Consider the following 16,055-nt stretch of genomic DNA (forward strand, 5'->3'; position numbering starts at 1 on the left):
AAAAATAGTTAAGAGTCACAGGATGAAGAAAGATCACTCTAAAGGGGGATCCACTGTTTTTACTCAGTTTTAAATACCTGTGGTTAGTGTTAAGCAAAAATGACTCTGAGAAGGAAAACTTTAAGAAGTTTGCTTCTGCATTTCCAGAAACGTTTTAGAGTTGCAATAGAGAGCATATGCTCATTATCAAAATAAATCAATTATTTTGAATATAACAGACACTAATGATTAATCACCAAAAAGAATTTAAACTTACTAGGGATGTCAGGCCTTCACTGTCGACAACCCAGTCTTCCTTTTCAGCCAATCTCTTTACTTCTACAGGGAACACAAGTACACGAGCGCGTCTTATTATAATTATCTCACTGAACTTCAGAGAGATAAAAATGCATAAAGGTTATGGTTTTTAATTGTTTTATATAAGTTTGTAAAAAATCAGTGAAAGTAGGGAGAGAATATAATTCTGGTAGACTCAAGGATTTAAGTGTGTATCACTCACTGGATTTTTCTAATACAACATTAATGTAAATAAAATTGTCTACTGTGTAGCCCAATCTGGAGAATGCTGGGCTAGGTTCAGTGACAGCTTCAGACAGCAACTTAGTAGTTACTCAGCACTCCTGATAATATTAAACAGGTACAATACAAGACACACGGCATTTCCCCCTAAGATTTCTGATGACCAAAGTGGACTCTCTCTCAGTCCTGTATGCTCCCGATGATGACAACGTGATTCCCACGGAGGGAAGAACACGACCAGTGCACACCTGAGGGCTCAGCCCCGACCCGGGCCAGGGGCCGGTGCTGTGCAGACACAGCCTTCCTACAGCAAAGTCCTTGGGACAGATACCAACGGCTTGTGCCTTTCACAACAATATTCTTGATTGTTTTTGAAAATGTTTAATAACCCAAAAGGCTGCTTTGTAAAGATAACCTTCATTGTTTATGACTATATGCAGAAATCCTGAAAACTCTATAAAAGTATAAAGAAAATGAACACCTATAACTTCTACGGCAAAGAGAAACTGTTAACAGTCTTTCTTCTGATTTTATGCTGACATTTCTAAATTAAAAATTTTAAATATACATATATATATTTTCAAAATTGGGATCATACTTTTATACATATTTTATATTCGACTTTTTCCACTTAGCATTTTCCATAAGGATGTTCTTATATCCTTAAATATTTTTCAAGTATACCCATCTTAATTTATATATGGTCTGGCATCTCAAAGTAAATAGATTTGAAAAGTTTCAAAAAAGGAAAAAAGTTATCTTGAGCAGCTAAAGACAGTCTGAAATACTCAGATTTCTATCAGAGCATCTTTAATGTTTTTAAGGATTTGGAAGCTGGAAAGAGGTGGCATGTGCAAATAACTGTTGTCTAGCCAATGTCATCAGTTTTTCTCAACATACCTTCCGCTGTGTGCTGCAGTGTGACCACCACACAACGCACTCGAAGGTCCAAGACGAGGTCCTGGATCGTCTGTAACAGGTCATTAGGAATCTCAAGGGCAGTCAAGGATTCGTAAGTAAGCCTGTAGAACAAACACAGCAAAACAAATGTCAGCAGAGCAGGATCTGGAAGCAATTCCAGACATCATTTTGGCCATCCCACAACGATTCACAATGGTGCTTATAAGCTACAGCGTTATGTTGAAAACATGGAGAAAGTAAGCCCATTCACAGGGATATCACAGTGACACTGAACTAAACAATGAAAAAGGTGACATTCTCATCAGACAAAAGCACCAGCAAGGTTTAAGAGCTTAGTTATCAGGTGACACACGGGAAACAGTGGACACAAAAGGAGACAGTAAAATTCTGTGTTGAGTGTATTAAAAATCATATCCCACACTGAGTGTGTGGTGTTTCCTCCTTTTCCGGAGAACGCGCCCACATTTACCTCAGAGTCTGGATGGCGTGAGCGAGCCCCTGCCCAGAGAGCTCGGCCTTCACTTCCCAGCCTCTGCACTGCCGCCCTCCGCCCTCCGTGACGCTGAGCGGGAGCAGGGCCCCCCGGAGCAGCTTCACCAGACAGTGCATTACTTCCTGGATCATTTTCTAGACAACGATGAACAAACAAAACTACATTAAAAGGTATCAACTTGATTAAATCAACTGGAAGAGTCGGCCTGCACAAGACAAATGTCTTCAATGTACATCAAGGTCTCTAGTCACTTTGCTTGAGAAAACCCTACCCCAAGAAAAAGTCTACATACCTATCCTTAACTCACCTTAAAATCATTTTGTCTTTGCCTTACATTCTTTGATCTTTCAATGTGGCCTGACTTCTCAGCAGTCTTAAAAATTAAAAAAAAAAAATTAGTTGTCTTTAGAAATAATTTATAAAAAAAAGAAATGCTTTAGCAGTTGTATATAAAGAAAGCATGAAATATAGTTATAACTTGATTAAAAGGAATGTATAAGAAGTAATCTAAGTTTCTGATTAAAGGATGACCAATTAGAAAACCCTTCTTATTCCAACAAGAAGCTATTCATCTTCCTAAAACCTTTAAGTACAATTCTCATAAATAAACCTAAGTATTAAACTGAAACTTTCTGTAGGTGAATTTCACACGCTGTTTTCATCCACAGTTTTCTACAGTTAAGCCTACGGGCATTCAGTCCACGATGCCGCTCCAGCACCACTTCCCGGGCAGTGGGTGCAGAAACGAGAGGAGCAGAAGCTCTGGACAAGTGTCCGGACGCCTTTGGACACCCCGCTCCACTCCTCCCGACAGTTCTCGTGAACATGAGCATTAGCGCTGGCATTTTACTTTAAAAAATTCCACATCACTGCTCTTCTTCCAGGGGCCTCACAGTCTAATTTAGGAGGGAATGTATTCTAGAATTGGTTGTTATCTGTTTACTGATGGCCATGTTTTCCTCTGATTTCTTTCTCCTTAATGTGTAGAAGACCACTTTACACTGATTAAATGAGAAATCTGTTCCACTGGATTTCAGTTAACTTTTTATTACCAAATTTTCTAACAACTAAATATTATTATACAGAATGTCCTAGCAGAGCAAACTTAGGGAACTTTCCAAAGGACGAAGTAATCACAAAATGGTACAATGTAAAAGAAAATTCAGATACTTCACCAACATAATGTAAAAGTTACCCCTTAAAGGTAAAATACTGGTGTATTTGGTTAGAGAACTTTTTACTTAGGAACAACTGCATTATAAATAATTATGACATTGATGCCAAGGTAATTTTAAAATACTTCAAGGTATGCTATTTCTATTTAAGGTATAAGCTAGAGAAACAGTGTGGAGAGTTGGTCTACAGGATCAACACCATTGACGGGAAGGAGTAAGACAAGGATAAGGATTGCTGACGTCTTCAACAAAGTATCAGACACTCTGACAGAAGAGGCCAGCACACACAGACACACACACCTCTTCCGGAGCTAATTTACACTTATCGTGCAGCTTTTATCATTTTTTTCTTTGTAGAGATGCGCTTTTAAAAGAATTTAAGTTTAGTTTTTAAAAAAACTAAACCCCAAATTCACAATAATAATTCAATAAGCAAATTTCTAAGTTCATTGGCCAACAACCATCAAAATTCTTTGTATATCAGGATTTACAGAAATTGATTCTTTTTAGGACAAATGAGAAGTAACTGAAGCGTTTTAGAGCTGCAGTGAGGCATGACCAGAGGGGCTCATGTCGGAGTTTGACCAGCTACAAAGACAAGAGACACAGGGCAAGGTGTGGGGAAAGGGGTGGAGTCCCCTGCCCTCTGCAGGTGGGACACTCTCCCCAACCTCCACGTGTCCTTTGGGGGTTTTATGAAGGCTTCATTAAGTAGACACGATTGATTAGATCACTGGCCACTGGTCACTGAACTCAGCCTCCAGCCCTTCTCCCAGAGGTCTGGGGGTGGGACTGAAAGCTCCTACCCTCTAAACACAGGGTTGGTCCTCCAGATAACTAGCCCCCATCCTCAGGTGGGAGACACTCATTATCACAACAAAAGGCATCTTTTACCACTCCTCACTTAGGAAGTCACAATATCAAGGGTGAGCAAGATCAAATATATATTTCTTATTATAAATCTCAAGATCACCGTTCCAAATTTACACCTCCAGCCCAAATCGTTCCTCTGAGGTCCAAATTTGAATTTCAGGTTGCCTACTTGGTGTCCGCAGAAGGCCTGGGCAGAACAAGGTGAAACGGTGGTGCTTCTGGGTCCGGAGTTTGCTGGCCTCCAGCTGGGAACTGCAGGGTCTCCAGCGTGCTGATTGCGGACTTTGGGGCTTGCTACCCTCCACAGTCACACGAGCCAACTCCTTAGAGTAAAGCTCATTCTCTTTCTATACACGGTTGGAAACGGAGCCAACACCCTATTGGTTGTTCTTCTGAGCCCTGGCTCACTGTGCTGTGGAGGACGGATGGGAAGGGCCTCTGGAAGAAGGTGTCATCTGTTCCCGGGAAGGGTCAAGCCCACACAAACCTGCAAGTGTCCCGTCAGATGGGGTCTTTTCTGGTTTTATCTACCGTAGCACCTAACGCTGAATTTTTTATACAATGGGCTTGTTCAAGGGGAAGATTATTTCACAGTCCTTTCTTTGTTCTGTGAAATATTTTTGAATCAAAAGAGTGAAAATCAATTGTTTGAAAAACATCATACCAAAATTTAGGTTAAACTTTGCTAGAACAATTCTGCCCACCAAACAGGTGCTAATGCACGCATGATGACACCTACTGGACAGAATAACTATTTAAACATCGAGGGCCTGTCTCCAAACACAAAAGAAGTGGAGAGGGTAGGGGAACTACCTGTAAGGCATACCTCTTGCAATTGTTAAAAAAATCGTTACTTATTGTTTTAATCTGATGAAGAGTTGAACATCTCCAACATGCTGAATTATGTACACTTTGCCCTACTTTTAAAAGAAAATTTAATTTTGGAACAGAAAGGACACTGTAATTTACATACTATGAGTTATGCAATTTTTTAAAATGCTGATTCCTAAAGTTTAAAAATTATTTGGATACTTTAAAAGTTTTCACCTCAAAATACACTACATTTAAAATATATCTAAAGGTAAAATCTTAACCTACTATTAACCATTTTGCTAGCTAAAAACCTTAACTCTTTCCTGCACACACAGACCAAAACTACTTTGTGGTAAGACCAACGGCTAGATCGCACTGTTTTGATTCACATATGTTACCTCACATGGCCTTGACTGGTCTGAAGAACTATTTGTTAAACTGTTGGAAACTCCATCTAAATCTTTTAACAGATGAACTCGAAATAAAACAAAACAGTTTTACAACAAGAAAAAATAAGAAATTCCAAGTAAATTGTGTTTAAATATTAAGAGAGCTTTCTTGTATGAGATTGAAACCCTGGAACTCTTCCCAATATTAATTTAATTAAGTCTCTGGATCTCACTCATGACATGATTGGCACCCTTTCCTAACTCCTCCATTCCTTCCACTGTCCTCTGGTGTCTTTCTGGCTTTTCAATAGAGAGTCACTTAGTTTAAAAACATGCCCAAATCTGTACAGCGAATTACACTTAATAATTATTGCCATAAACTTTTAAGAAAAGTTTATGAGTATAAACTGTTGGAAATTCCACAGGCACACCCAACTCAGCACAACTGATCACAGTGATTTTCCAGTGCTGTGACTCCTGAGCTCATTTATTCCTCATCTGCAACCGAACACTTCACATCTAGACGTTTAGACAACTAGGTATAACCTGTGAGAAGGAGAATACCGTCCCTTTTCACTAAATCATCTCAGATCAAAAAACCCTAGAAAGATGCAAGATGAGGCAACTACTGTCCATGCGTGGGGGCCACCTCCAGACACCGCTCCAGTTGGAAGGAAGACACTCGGCTGGAAACAAAACTAGGTTTCCAGATGTTTCCTGGGTTCTGCTCCTTCACACGTGAGAACCCGCCTTGGCAACGTTCAGCATGTCTCTGCTCTACATCAGTCCCACACTTCTCACCACTACTGAGCTTTGTTCATGAAACACCTACTGTGTGCCAGGCCAATGACACTTCAAATACTGGAATAAATATTTACTCCAAATAATAAGAGCAAATTCTTTTTTATCTCCCCGACACGGTTATAAGCACTTCACTTAATATTAACTCATCTAATTCCCAAACCATCCCCCTGGAAGTAGGCTGAGAAGTAACGGTATCTGCCCAAGGTCACAGCTAGTAAGCGACACACACTGGGTGTTCTACTCTAACCCTGGCGCTCTGCAAGAGACGCTGTGAACACAGCTGTCCAGGCACTGGCGTGGCAGCACCTCCCCTTTCCAGTCTCACAAGAGCTCTGCTTTAGAGGGAGCAGGTAAGAGGAGGAGGGTACAACACGGCAGGAGGGGGTGGCTGTCCCCCACTGCAGCAAAAGGCAAGAAACCCAAACCTTCCCCACCACAGAGGCCGCCACTCTCATCCAGCTGCCATGAACAAAAATGCGGGCTGATCGGGCACGTCTGAAAGCACAACGCTGAGAAAACGCTTTTCAGGACACCTAAAGGCACTCTCTTCTTCAGGCAGCAATGAAGGCCAGCCAAACTCTACACATATTTTATGGAAGACTGACTTTCTCTGCACAGTGAACTTTTTAACAGAGCTTTTGTAAAATAACCAGGTAATACAAAATGGACATGAAAGAGTTGTGAGGTATGTTATTTATTGCTATACTATTTGAATGTGTCAGTAACTGATACACTGCTGAAATTAATGTCAGAAAAAAACAGAGGGATAACATGCTTAAGAGGTAGGTTTTTCTGCATGAAGGAGTCTGTTGTTTTGCATGCACTATTGTTTTTCTGTTTTTCATGTACTAAGTAAATTTTATGGCTTAGATAACTAACCTTTCATTTAAACAAACATCTAGGGATCTACCACGTTAAAAGGAAAAGAGATAGTGGCAAACTTCTTTAATAGCAGCATGAGCATGTATCCATGGTCAAAGGAGACTGGATGGATCCTGGAGAACCAAGACACCCACCACCTTCTGTCAAACTGCAGAGGTGTCCTTGGTGTAAAAGAGCAAAAGCAGTTTTGTGCTGGCAAGTGCACCAGCCCCAGGAAGACCCCGCCTCTCCCAGCTTCCCCAGGGCTGTGGAGAGTCTCCTCGGAGATACGAAACCAGAGCTGTCTTCTCCTGAGCCACCACAGCTCCAGGCAAAGGGCCTCAGAGTCTATATTCTGGGACCTGGAGGCCTGTCATGGGCACTTGACGTGAGACAACTGAGTGACGAGTCCGAATCTGTGTGCTACGCACAAAAGTCAAGAGTCGTTACTTTACGCTCGTAATTTCTGTGCTCCAATTATACATGATTAGGACACTAAGTACACGTGCAACTTGTGAGAGTGTAAAGCCTTAAACAACTTCTCCAGGCTGATCACATAGGGGCCAGAAAACAGGATCTTTAAGTTCTTTCCAACTAGGAAGTTCCCTCTCACTTGAGACCCATGTGCAAGATGCAAACATTTGATCCCTGTTGTATCACCTGTTCATCATCAATTGCACGACAGTTTCATCCACCACCTGGCCTGACTGGCATTATACTCAATTCAGATTCTTTTATTCTTTAAGCCACTGTTTCCCTGAGCACTCACCCCTGCCTTCTGAGAGAGACGCTCACTGTTCTCCTTTACAATCAAGGACAGTGACTCCCGGAAGAGCTGAGTAACTTGTTCAAGGCCATACAGCTATTAAGTGTTAGGGCTTTACAGCATTTTCTACTAATCTTAAAACATCTGACAATACTTAGAGGCTTTGGGCTTCTGAGGCTTTAAAAAAGTCACTTCAAAATCTAAAATTTTTAAGACTAGAAATCCACGACTTAGCTACAACTATAGTCAAATCTGTACACATACCTCACTGAACAGGCTTCCGTTAACATATGAAATCCAGAGTTTCCAGAAGTTGGGCAGCTGACTTAAAACAAGCTTGGTCAATTTTTCAACAAATGCCACCCGGTGGGGAGTTTGGTATCTCCATGCTAAAGAGGAAAAGAATAAAATACTATTAATATCCTTTTGAATCAAGACTAAAAATGTGTTTGGACATACTGCTGCTCCCCCACCTAAAAACGTGCCCCGTGCTGTCCCACTTGGGCTGCAGAGCTTTTATCTGCTGATAGACCAGTATTTCCTTTTCCCACCAACTACCAACGCCTGTGGCGGCACAGTGAGCAGAGGGGCCTGCTTGCTCAGCGGGTCTGGCGGGGCAAGTGGGGAGCGGAGGCAGGACAGGAGACCTTCACAGAGGAGGGGCTTCGGCTTTCCAACCCTGCTGTCTTCAGGTTGTAACTCAGTGGTGGAAACTCAGTAAGGAATCAAATTATCATAAAGGGACATATTCAAGCACAGTCATGTAAGTAAAAACACCTCCCATAACAAATACATTTAACAGAAAGTAAAAACACCGAAGCCTCTTGGATAACACATCATTTAACGCAGCTATTGTAGAAAGTGGGAAACAAGGTCTGACAGATTTCTTGTGGGAAGAGTAAGTTCGAGGGAATAAAGGTGAAAGTATTAGGTCTGCGAGCACCAACTATTTCCCAATCCCCCCACCCTTTATCACCTACAGACCAACTCAACATGGACTGACACGAGCTGCTTTCCAACGGTGGCAGTAGCAGACCTGGCGTGGCCACAGCTCCGGTATCACAGGCCAAGAACAAGGCAGGAGACAGGACAAGATCTAAAACCTGAAGCTTTAGAAGACCCACCTCATAAGGGTGCAAGCAGACTCTTACACAGGATAGTCCCCAAAATTAATTTCGAAAGACTAATTTTTTGAAAATTAGTTTCAAAAGATCCATGCTCCTGCAGCCGAACTGATCTCCGGTTTGCATCCCCTGCTGGGAGAGCTCATCGGGCTCCCGAGCTCACAGATCCTCGGCCAGGTCTGCGGGGAACACGTGAAAGTGACCCAAGCTGACGAGTCCCCCTTGGTCTGAAGTTGCGACACCCAGGTGGCTCTATGTGTGCACACGTCCTGCACACACACCGTCTGCTCCCAAGAGCAGTCGGCACAGAGGATGCCTCCACCCCAAGGGAAAGAGGGAACACTGCCTTCTCACCACTTAAAAAGAAATCTTTTTAAAAACCACAAAATAAACAAATAGGAAGTAAACTCAGCTTCTCTCTTGTTGAATCCACTAATTAGTAAGTATTCTGGGCTTCCCTGGTGGCGCAGTGGTTAAGAATCTGCCTGCCAGTGCAGGGGACACAGGTTTGAGCCCTGGTCTGGGAAGATCCCACATGCCGCGGAGCAACTAAGCCCATGCACCACAGCTACTGACCCTGTGCTCTAGAGCCTGTGAGCCACAACTGCTGAGCCCGCGAGCCACAGCTACTGAAGCCCATGAGCCTAGAACCCATGCTCCGCAACAAGAGAAGCCACTGCAATGAGAAGCCCGTGCACCGCAACGAAGAGTAGCCCCCACTCGCCACAACTAGAGAAAGCCGGCGTGCAGCAATGAAGACCCAAGGCGGACAAAAACAAATAAATAAATGTATATAAAAAAAGAAAAAAAATTAACAAGTATTCTATGTGAAACGACTTTATGATGGGAAAAGTATCTGGACAAGTATAAATAAAAACAAACCAATTCCAAAAGGCTTCCCAAAAGATTCTGGATTCTATTGGCTGACTCTTTCTATAGCAGATAAACTGATAAAATGATTTTGTCTGAATTCCCCTTGGGATGGAGCGTCCCCGCCAGAGGTGCACACTGGCTGCAGGGCCGTGTTACCGAGGGGCTGGCACTCAGGCACCAGGGCTCTCGGAAAACACACGGGCTCCTGCAGCCTCCTGCCCGGTGACAGGGAACAATTCTGAGGGTCATGTGTTTTTGATCTTTTTATCACCAGCAGATTCTTTACACCCACGTGTGTATGTGTGTACTGAGAGCCCTTTCCCCTTGTTCCTTCTAAGCCTACTACATCCAAATTCTGATCATTATAACTAAAAAATGATTTTGGATTTTCTTTTCTTATTGATAAATTCCCACATGCTCTATCACCGGAAGAATAACTTTAAGAGTTATCTCCTAAGACTGATGAAAAGAACTAAGGGAATATGGCAGGAGTATCTAATTTGTCTCAATAGAAGTCATAACGTAGGCTTTTTTTGATCACAAGATCAAGAATGAGCTTCCTCAACTTTATTCACAGCTATTGTTTACTGCAAGCAATCCCTCATAATGTTCCAATTTCAAGTAATAACTCTGGAGAAATTAAAGCTGACTTACTTTGCTTTCACTTCTAGCCATGCTGGAGTAACAAGGGCTGGATTTAACCTCTGGTGGTGAACAACTAGAAAACTGTGGGGCGGGGGTGGGGGTGGGGGAATATCTAAACAAGCATTTCATAGGCAGCACAAGACTGTGATCCCTAAGGGAAGGGGAAGTGAACAGGTGGGGAGCCCACAGCTGCTCTGGATTTCTGCCTGCCATTTCTAGACAAGAGAGGTCAAGGGAGGAGGAACTGAAGCAAAGCTCAGTGGGCTTTCGGAGTTGGAAAGATGGAGTTCAGGGCAGCGGGGGTGAGTGGATGATACATGGAAGAGTTCTGGAAAGGAGGGAGGAACTACGTGGGAAAAAAGCTCCCGGAATCCACATAAGAGTCTTCCTAAGTCATGCTCATGTCCAGTGAACTTCACAGCCAGGCAAAGAGCAGCCAGGGAGTAGTAAGGCCAAGGGTTCCCAGGAATCATACGGGAGGGGAGCAGTCCTCCTGAGTGACCCCAGGCCATTCAGGAGTGGTCTCAAGTCTCCCTAGAAGGCAGGCTACTGCTCCAGCAACTAACCACAGGCCTTGGATGAATCAAACTTATTTGCAAGTAACCAGTAAAACAAAGTCTCACACTCTTTAAAGGAAGAGAACAAAACCCCGACACTCAACACTGAACATTCCCAGTGTCTGAGAAACAATGAAACATGATTAACCAGGCTAAAAGGGGAAGGAGAATCAGAACCAGAAACCAGGGAGAAAACTAGTCAAGAGTAACAGAGCCACAAATGACAAAGAGAGAATTAACCTGTAAGGACAATGTTCAAGTAAAGGAAAACGTGAAATAATGAGGAAAGAAAGGGAAGATATTTAAAAGAACCAAATGGAACTTCTAGAGATGAAAAAGTACATGAAACTTTTACATGAAACTTCAGCTTAGATGCTGAAGATAAAAGATCAGAGAAGGCATAACAATTAACTCTACAGTGGAGCACAGAGTGGAGAAACTGGGGTGGGGAACAGATCCTCAGTGATCTACGGGATAATCCATTGGCTTAACATACATGCAGTTGGGATTCCAGAAAAGGAAGCAGAGCAGAAAGATATCTGACAAAATGATAGCCAAAAATTTTGCAAATTTGATGGAAATTTCCAGAATTAGATAAAATTGATGCAAGAAGCTTGACAAACCCCGGGCAGGATAAATTTGAACTGTTCAAGATGATGTAATTCATTACAGTCAGCCTCAAGTATAATTTCTAACTGTTTTAAGCCTGTCAGCATGTCCACGGGTGGTAGTGAATCACATAAGGGCAAGGAAGGGGTGTGGAAAGGGTTTTCACAGATCATGTGTCATCCTACTCATTAAAGAAAGGAAGTATTTTTTTGAAACTCAGGTGGGCTGCACTTCAGGGTCAGGCCCTGGCTATATCTGCTTAGAGGGCTACACGGTACCACAATGTACAGAATCAAACAGTTCTGCTCTCTCCAGTGTTTATTCTAGAGTTTGGTGGGCTGGGTGGAGAATGGAACAGGACAAGAAGAAGCCACACTGACAGTTATGGAATCCCTTCATTTAGTGCAAATGTATCATTTGATTTTAGTGCTTATGATGGACATTCATTCATATTATTAATAGAACTTGAGAAAAAAAATCTCTACTCCAGTACTCAGAAGAATGATATGAAATACTTTGAAATAATCTTTAGAGGTATTTGAACTTAATAAGAAGTAAGGTATTTCTATTACCTTATTTGCATTTCTTATATCTATTATTGAGGTTGTAAGTAACCAGTGACTAACAGCATCTAATTGGTACACAAAGGCATTATAACCAACATGTTTTGTATCTCATATAGGTAAACAATCAAAAGATCAATGTCAACCTCAGGAAGAAATGTAACACAGTTACAACTTGAGATGCCTTAGCGTAGAAAAAATGATTAGCAACTAATTTATGGGTAATAAACAAACAACTCTTTTCAAACCAAATTTTAAAATTCATTAAAAAGGTGTCTACTATTTTTCTGTACTGACTACAGAGATTCACTTTTGTTGCAACCTTCATCCTAAAGACGTTCTCAGATAATTTTTTCTGTGGCATATTTTTAAAAATTCAACCACAGAAATGTGTTGAATAACACTGACCTGTGCCCAATGAAATGACTTACTAAAAAATCAAATGGCATTTCTTTAATGTACAATGTAAAATTCATTTTAATTATCTAAATTTAATTACTGTGTAGTTGCTTAAGTAGAAGGGATGATGGCTGGTAATACTCAGCAGCAGTAACACAGGTGATTATGGAATTTTCCAAGAGAAAAATGCTGGCTATTACACGAGTACAAATTTAAAAGATACAGGTGGGAGGGAGACACTCACCGTCATCTCGACCAGGCTGAAAGTTGCTACCCCTCTTCAGAGACGCCGTCTGGCCTAGATGACCCGGCACGGAGGCACGCACATCGCCGTCCAGGTCCAGCGTGGCGCTGTGAAGGCCCGGTGGCCCTGGAAGAGAGAGGCAGCGTTTCCATGGACTCACAGAGCTTACTAAGTGATTTGATGGACCTCTTCTCTGAGAGATTTCTTGCTCAACCGTTCCATTCTTTTTTTTAAAGAAGACATCTACTAAAGTAAAACCAGAAATATTTTCTCTAAATAGCTTTTAAAAGTCACTCCCACCATACAGATTTGGAGGATTAAATCTATTACTCTGGCTTAATACAGACATGTAACTTACATATCATTTCAGAATGAATGTTCAGCAAAACGGAGGGGAGGGGGTTCCATAAACATAAAAATCAGGATGAAAAATTCTTTTTTGAAAAGCAACTTGGCACTTGGAAAGGAAGGTACAGGGTTTAGTGGAGCAGACTTAACAGCATAAATCTTTGACTTCCCCCTTAAAATTTACATCTCCAAATACCACAACTTCTTTCTTTGCAATGTGGGATGTGATTTCTTATTTCTATTCCCACTGCCAGCCACCTAGTTGGGACCCTTTTCACCCCACACTGTTAATATTCTAGAAGCCTAACACTTCACTAGAGAATGTCAAGACATTCTCTTTATTGTCCTGGATTAATACCACCAAAATACTGCTATCTTGATTCTCTTCTCAGAAGTCTTCCAGAAAACCCTCAGAATTCCAACCCAAATTATCTAAGAACCAGGAAACACTTTTTCTAAGATGGTTCTCCAGAGTCGCCAGGAATGGAATCCCGTGTTGCTAATCCTGTTAGTGAGAGGCTGGCATTATGGGTAGAATTCGCCTTGTCAGCCTGCAGAGGTGCTATAACCAGCACTCTGAGCTCTGCAGCTGAGCATTCAAAGACCTCCAAAACAAGCTGAATTCAATAAACATTTACAGGGTGCTTACGGTGCAGAGGACACTATGAAAATGCATCTTTCATTTTCCTGCCTCACTTCCTACCCTTTTCATCATCCTCCCCATCCTGTTAATAAACACAAGTCGCCTCCTGCTGTTCCAGCTCAAAGTGCTGTCTACTTTCCCTGCCCTCCGAATGAACACCGTCTCATTGACTCAACATTCTGCCTTCTGCTGTTCATTAACAGTTCCAGTCAGAACTTCTCGGGGATAAGGATCAATATTAAGTCTCTGTCCACAGCTGGATCTTCTGCATATAATTCCTTCAATATACACTGAGTGACTGATACTAAATTATTCAATAAGAATGCTCTTCCTTTGTTTTATAACTTAACAGAATATGAAAAGCTTATAGATTTGTTTCCAAGGGCAAAAGATGAAACCCGTTTATAAAATAATGATTTTATGCCAGTGATAGTGTCAGTTATCCAGTAGCATCAAACAAGTCTTTACTGAGCCCTCCCACGTGCCAGGAATTGCAGGCCCCTGGGATACGGCAGTGGGTTAACAGGTAAAGGCCTGTCCTCAAGGTGTTTACATCCTGGCAGTGGAGGCAGAAAATCAAGACATAAGTGAATACAATATAAGCAAAGAGTCTGCTTTCATGGCTCCTCCCATCATGAGCCACTCAGCATGATACAGTATGAGCTATCTCCCCGCCTCCTCACAGATTCTACCAGGCAGGTTTTACAGAAATAGAAACCAAGTCATTTGAACAGATAGTTTCAGTGGAACGGCATTTTATTAAATACCCACGATGTTTCACCTACTATGCTAAATGCTTTATTTACATGGACTTCTACTTCGGAACACATTAAATCTAGGATAAGACTTGTAGAATTCAATATTTTAAAATAGCAAGAAAAATGAGAGTTAAGAAAACACATAGATGAAGAAATAACATTTTTTATAATTGATTTTTTCCCCATCTCAAAGAGGGATTTGTGTGGAAGCTTTGAAGATTTATGACATTTTCCTCTGAAGTTTACAGAGTCACCACTGCTATTAATTGTAGAATTCAAGAAATTAATATCAAAATATCAATTTTCTGACATATTTTAAAAGGAAATGTAGGGACTTCCCTGGTAGCACAGTGGTTGGGAATCTGCCTGCCAACGCAGGGGACACGAGTTCCAGCCCTGGTCTGGGAGGATCCCACATGCCGCGGAGCAACTAAGCCTGTGGCCACAGCTACTGAGCCCGCATGCCACAACTACTGAAGCCCATGCACCTAGACCCAGTGCTCCACAAGAGAAGCCCGCGCACCGCAATGAAGAGGAGCCCCCACTCGCCACAACCAGAGAAAGCCCGCGCGCAGCGACAAAGACCCAACGCAGCCAAACACAAATAAATAAATTTATATAAAAAAGGAAATGTAAAAAAGCCCAAACTTGGCACCACATTAAATGTTTGTATAAAATGTGTAATTTATGTAAACATGTATATTGAAAGGTGCAAGAAGAGAATGCTTTAATTCAAAACGTTACAAGTTACTACCCTTGAAGGTTTCAGGACTACAAATTTTTGATTAGAAGGAAAACCTCCTAGTTTCCTAAATACACACTGTATACCATTCCTACAAAAATATACAATGATCATTAAGTAGATCCTCAGAAAAAGTTTTTCCCCGTAACATTAATTTAAATGCATGATATTAAGTCCTGTATAGTTTAATTTAAATAAACTTGAATTTTGAAACTGTTAAAAGACTGATTTATTTTTCCCTTTAATGGCAGAAACTATTAAGAACATGCGTTCCTTCTATTAGAAACCGTATCATCATTTTCTACGATATCAGGAAAAGAAAGCTTACCAAGAACTAATTTCTTATTTGGAAGTGTCTGTCGAATAGCAGCAAGGACAGCACAGTAGCAGGGAGAGGACGGCCCCCAGACCCTGGGGACAGATGCGTCCGTGGGCGTGCTGGGCCAAGGGTCCGGCAGGTGGTGCCCTGCACAGCCCGGGGACCAGCCGTGCAGTGGGAGCCCGGGCCTGAGCCCAGAACTCGCTCTCCTCTAACAGACTGCTCCTTTCTCTGGTCAGAAAAGTCTTGCAATGAGTAATCTTATGGGGAATTAGGAGGATTGTCCTTTGAGGAGAAAATTAATGAAAACATTTAAAATCTCAGTTGTCAGAAATTATTTACTATCAAGTGTCAAAAAAAAAAAAAAACTTGAGGATTCTGACACTCCTTTTAAACTTAAATTACATGACGATATTTATACCCCACAAAATTATTACAAATATGAAGTGCTTCTGATGATAAACAAACATTATTATAAAAGAAAGGAAAAGATGAAAAAAAGTTTCTGTAACATAAAATCAGCAAAAGGTTTTAACATATAAGAAATCCGTTCATTTGCTCTTGACTGTTTTACCTCACAATACGATAGCAGTACCTCTTGATATGTTTAAGAGAAA

General features: G+C 41.5%; 1 protein-coding gene across 7 annotated transcripts in view; it reads right to left on the reverse strand.

Moving 5' to 3' along the window:
* The window catches only part of EXOC2 (exocyst complex component 2), a 155,465-nt gene that overhangs the window by 56,784 nt on the left and 82,626 nt on the right, over positions 1–16,055 (reverse strand). For all 7 annotated transcript variants that reach the window (XM_019944989.3, XM_019944990.3, XM_073810234.1 and 4 more), the window contains exons 12-17: positions 12,629–12,754; positions 7,879–8,003; positions 2,241–2,306; positions 1,910–2,067; positions 1,420–1,541; positions 257–318 (exon numbers count right to left, since the gene is read on the reverse strand). In XM_019944989.3, coding sequence (XP_019800548.1) covers positions 257–318; positions 1,420–1,541; positions 1,910–2,067; positions 2,241–2,306; positions 7,879–8,003; positions 12,629–12,754 — 659 coding nt within the window. The remainder of the gene's footprint in view (positions 1–256; positions 319–1,419; positions 1,542–1,909; positions 2,068–2,240; positions 2,307–7,878; positions 8,004–12,628; positions 12,755–16,055) is intronic.

This window comes from Tursiops truncatus, chromosome 10 (genome assembly GCF_011762595.2).
Source record: "Tursiops truncatus isolate mTurTru1 chromosome 10, mTurTru1.mat.Y, whole genome shotgun sequence".
In the NCBI taxonomy this organism is placed as follows: domain Eukaryota; kingdom Metazoa; phylum Chordata; class Mammalia; order Artiodactyla; family Delphinidae; genus Tursiops; species Tursiops truncatus.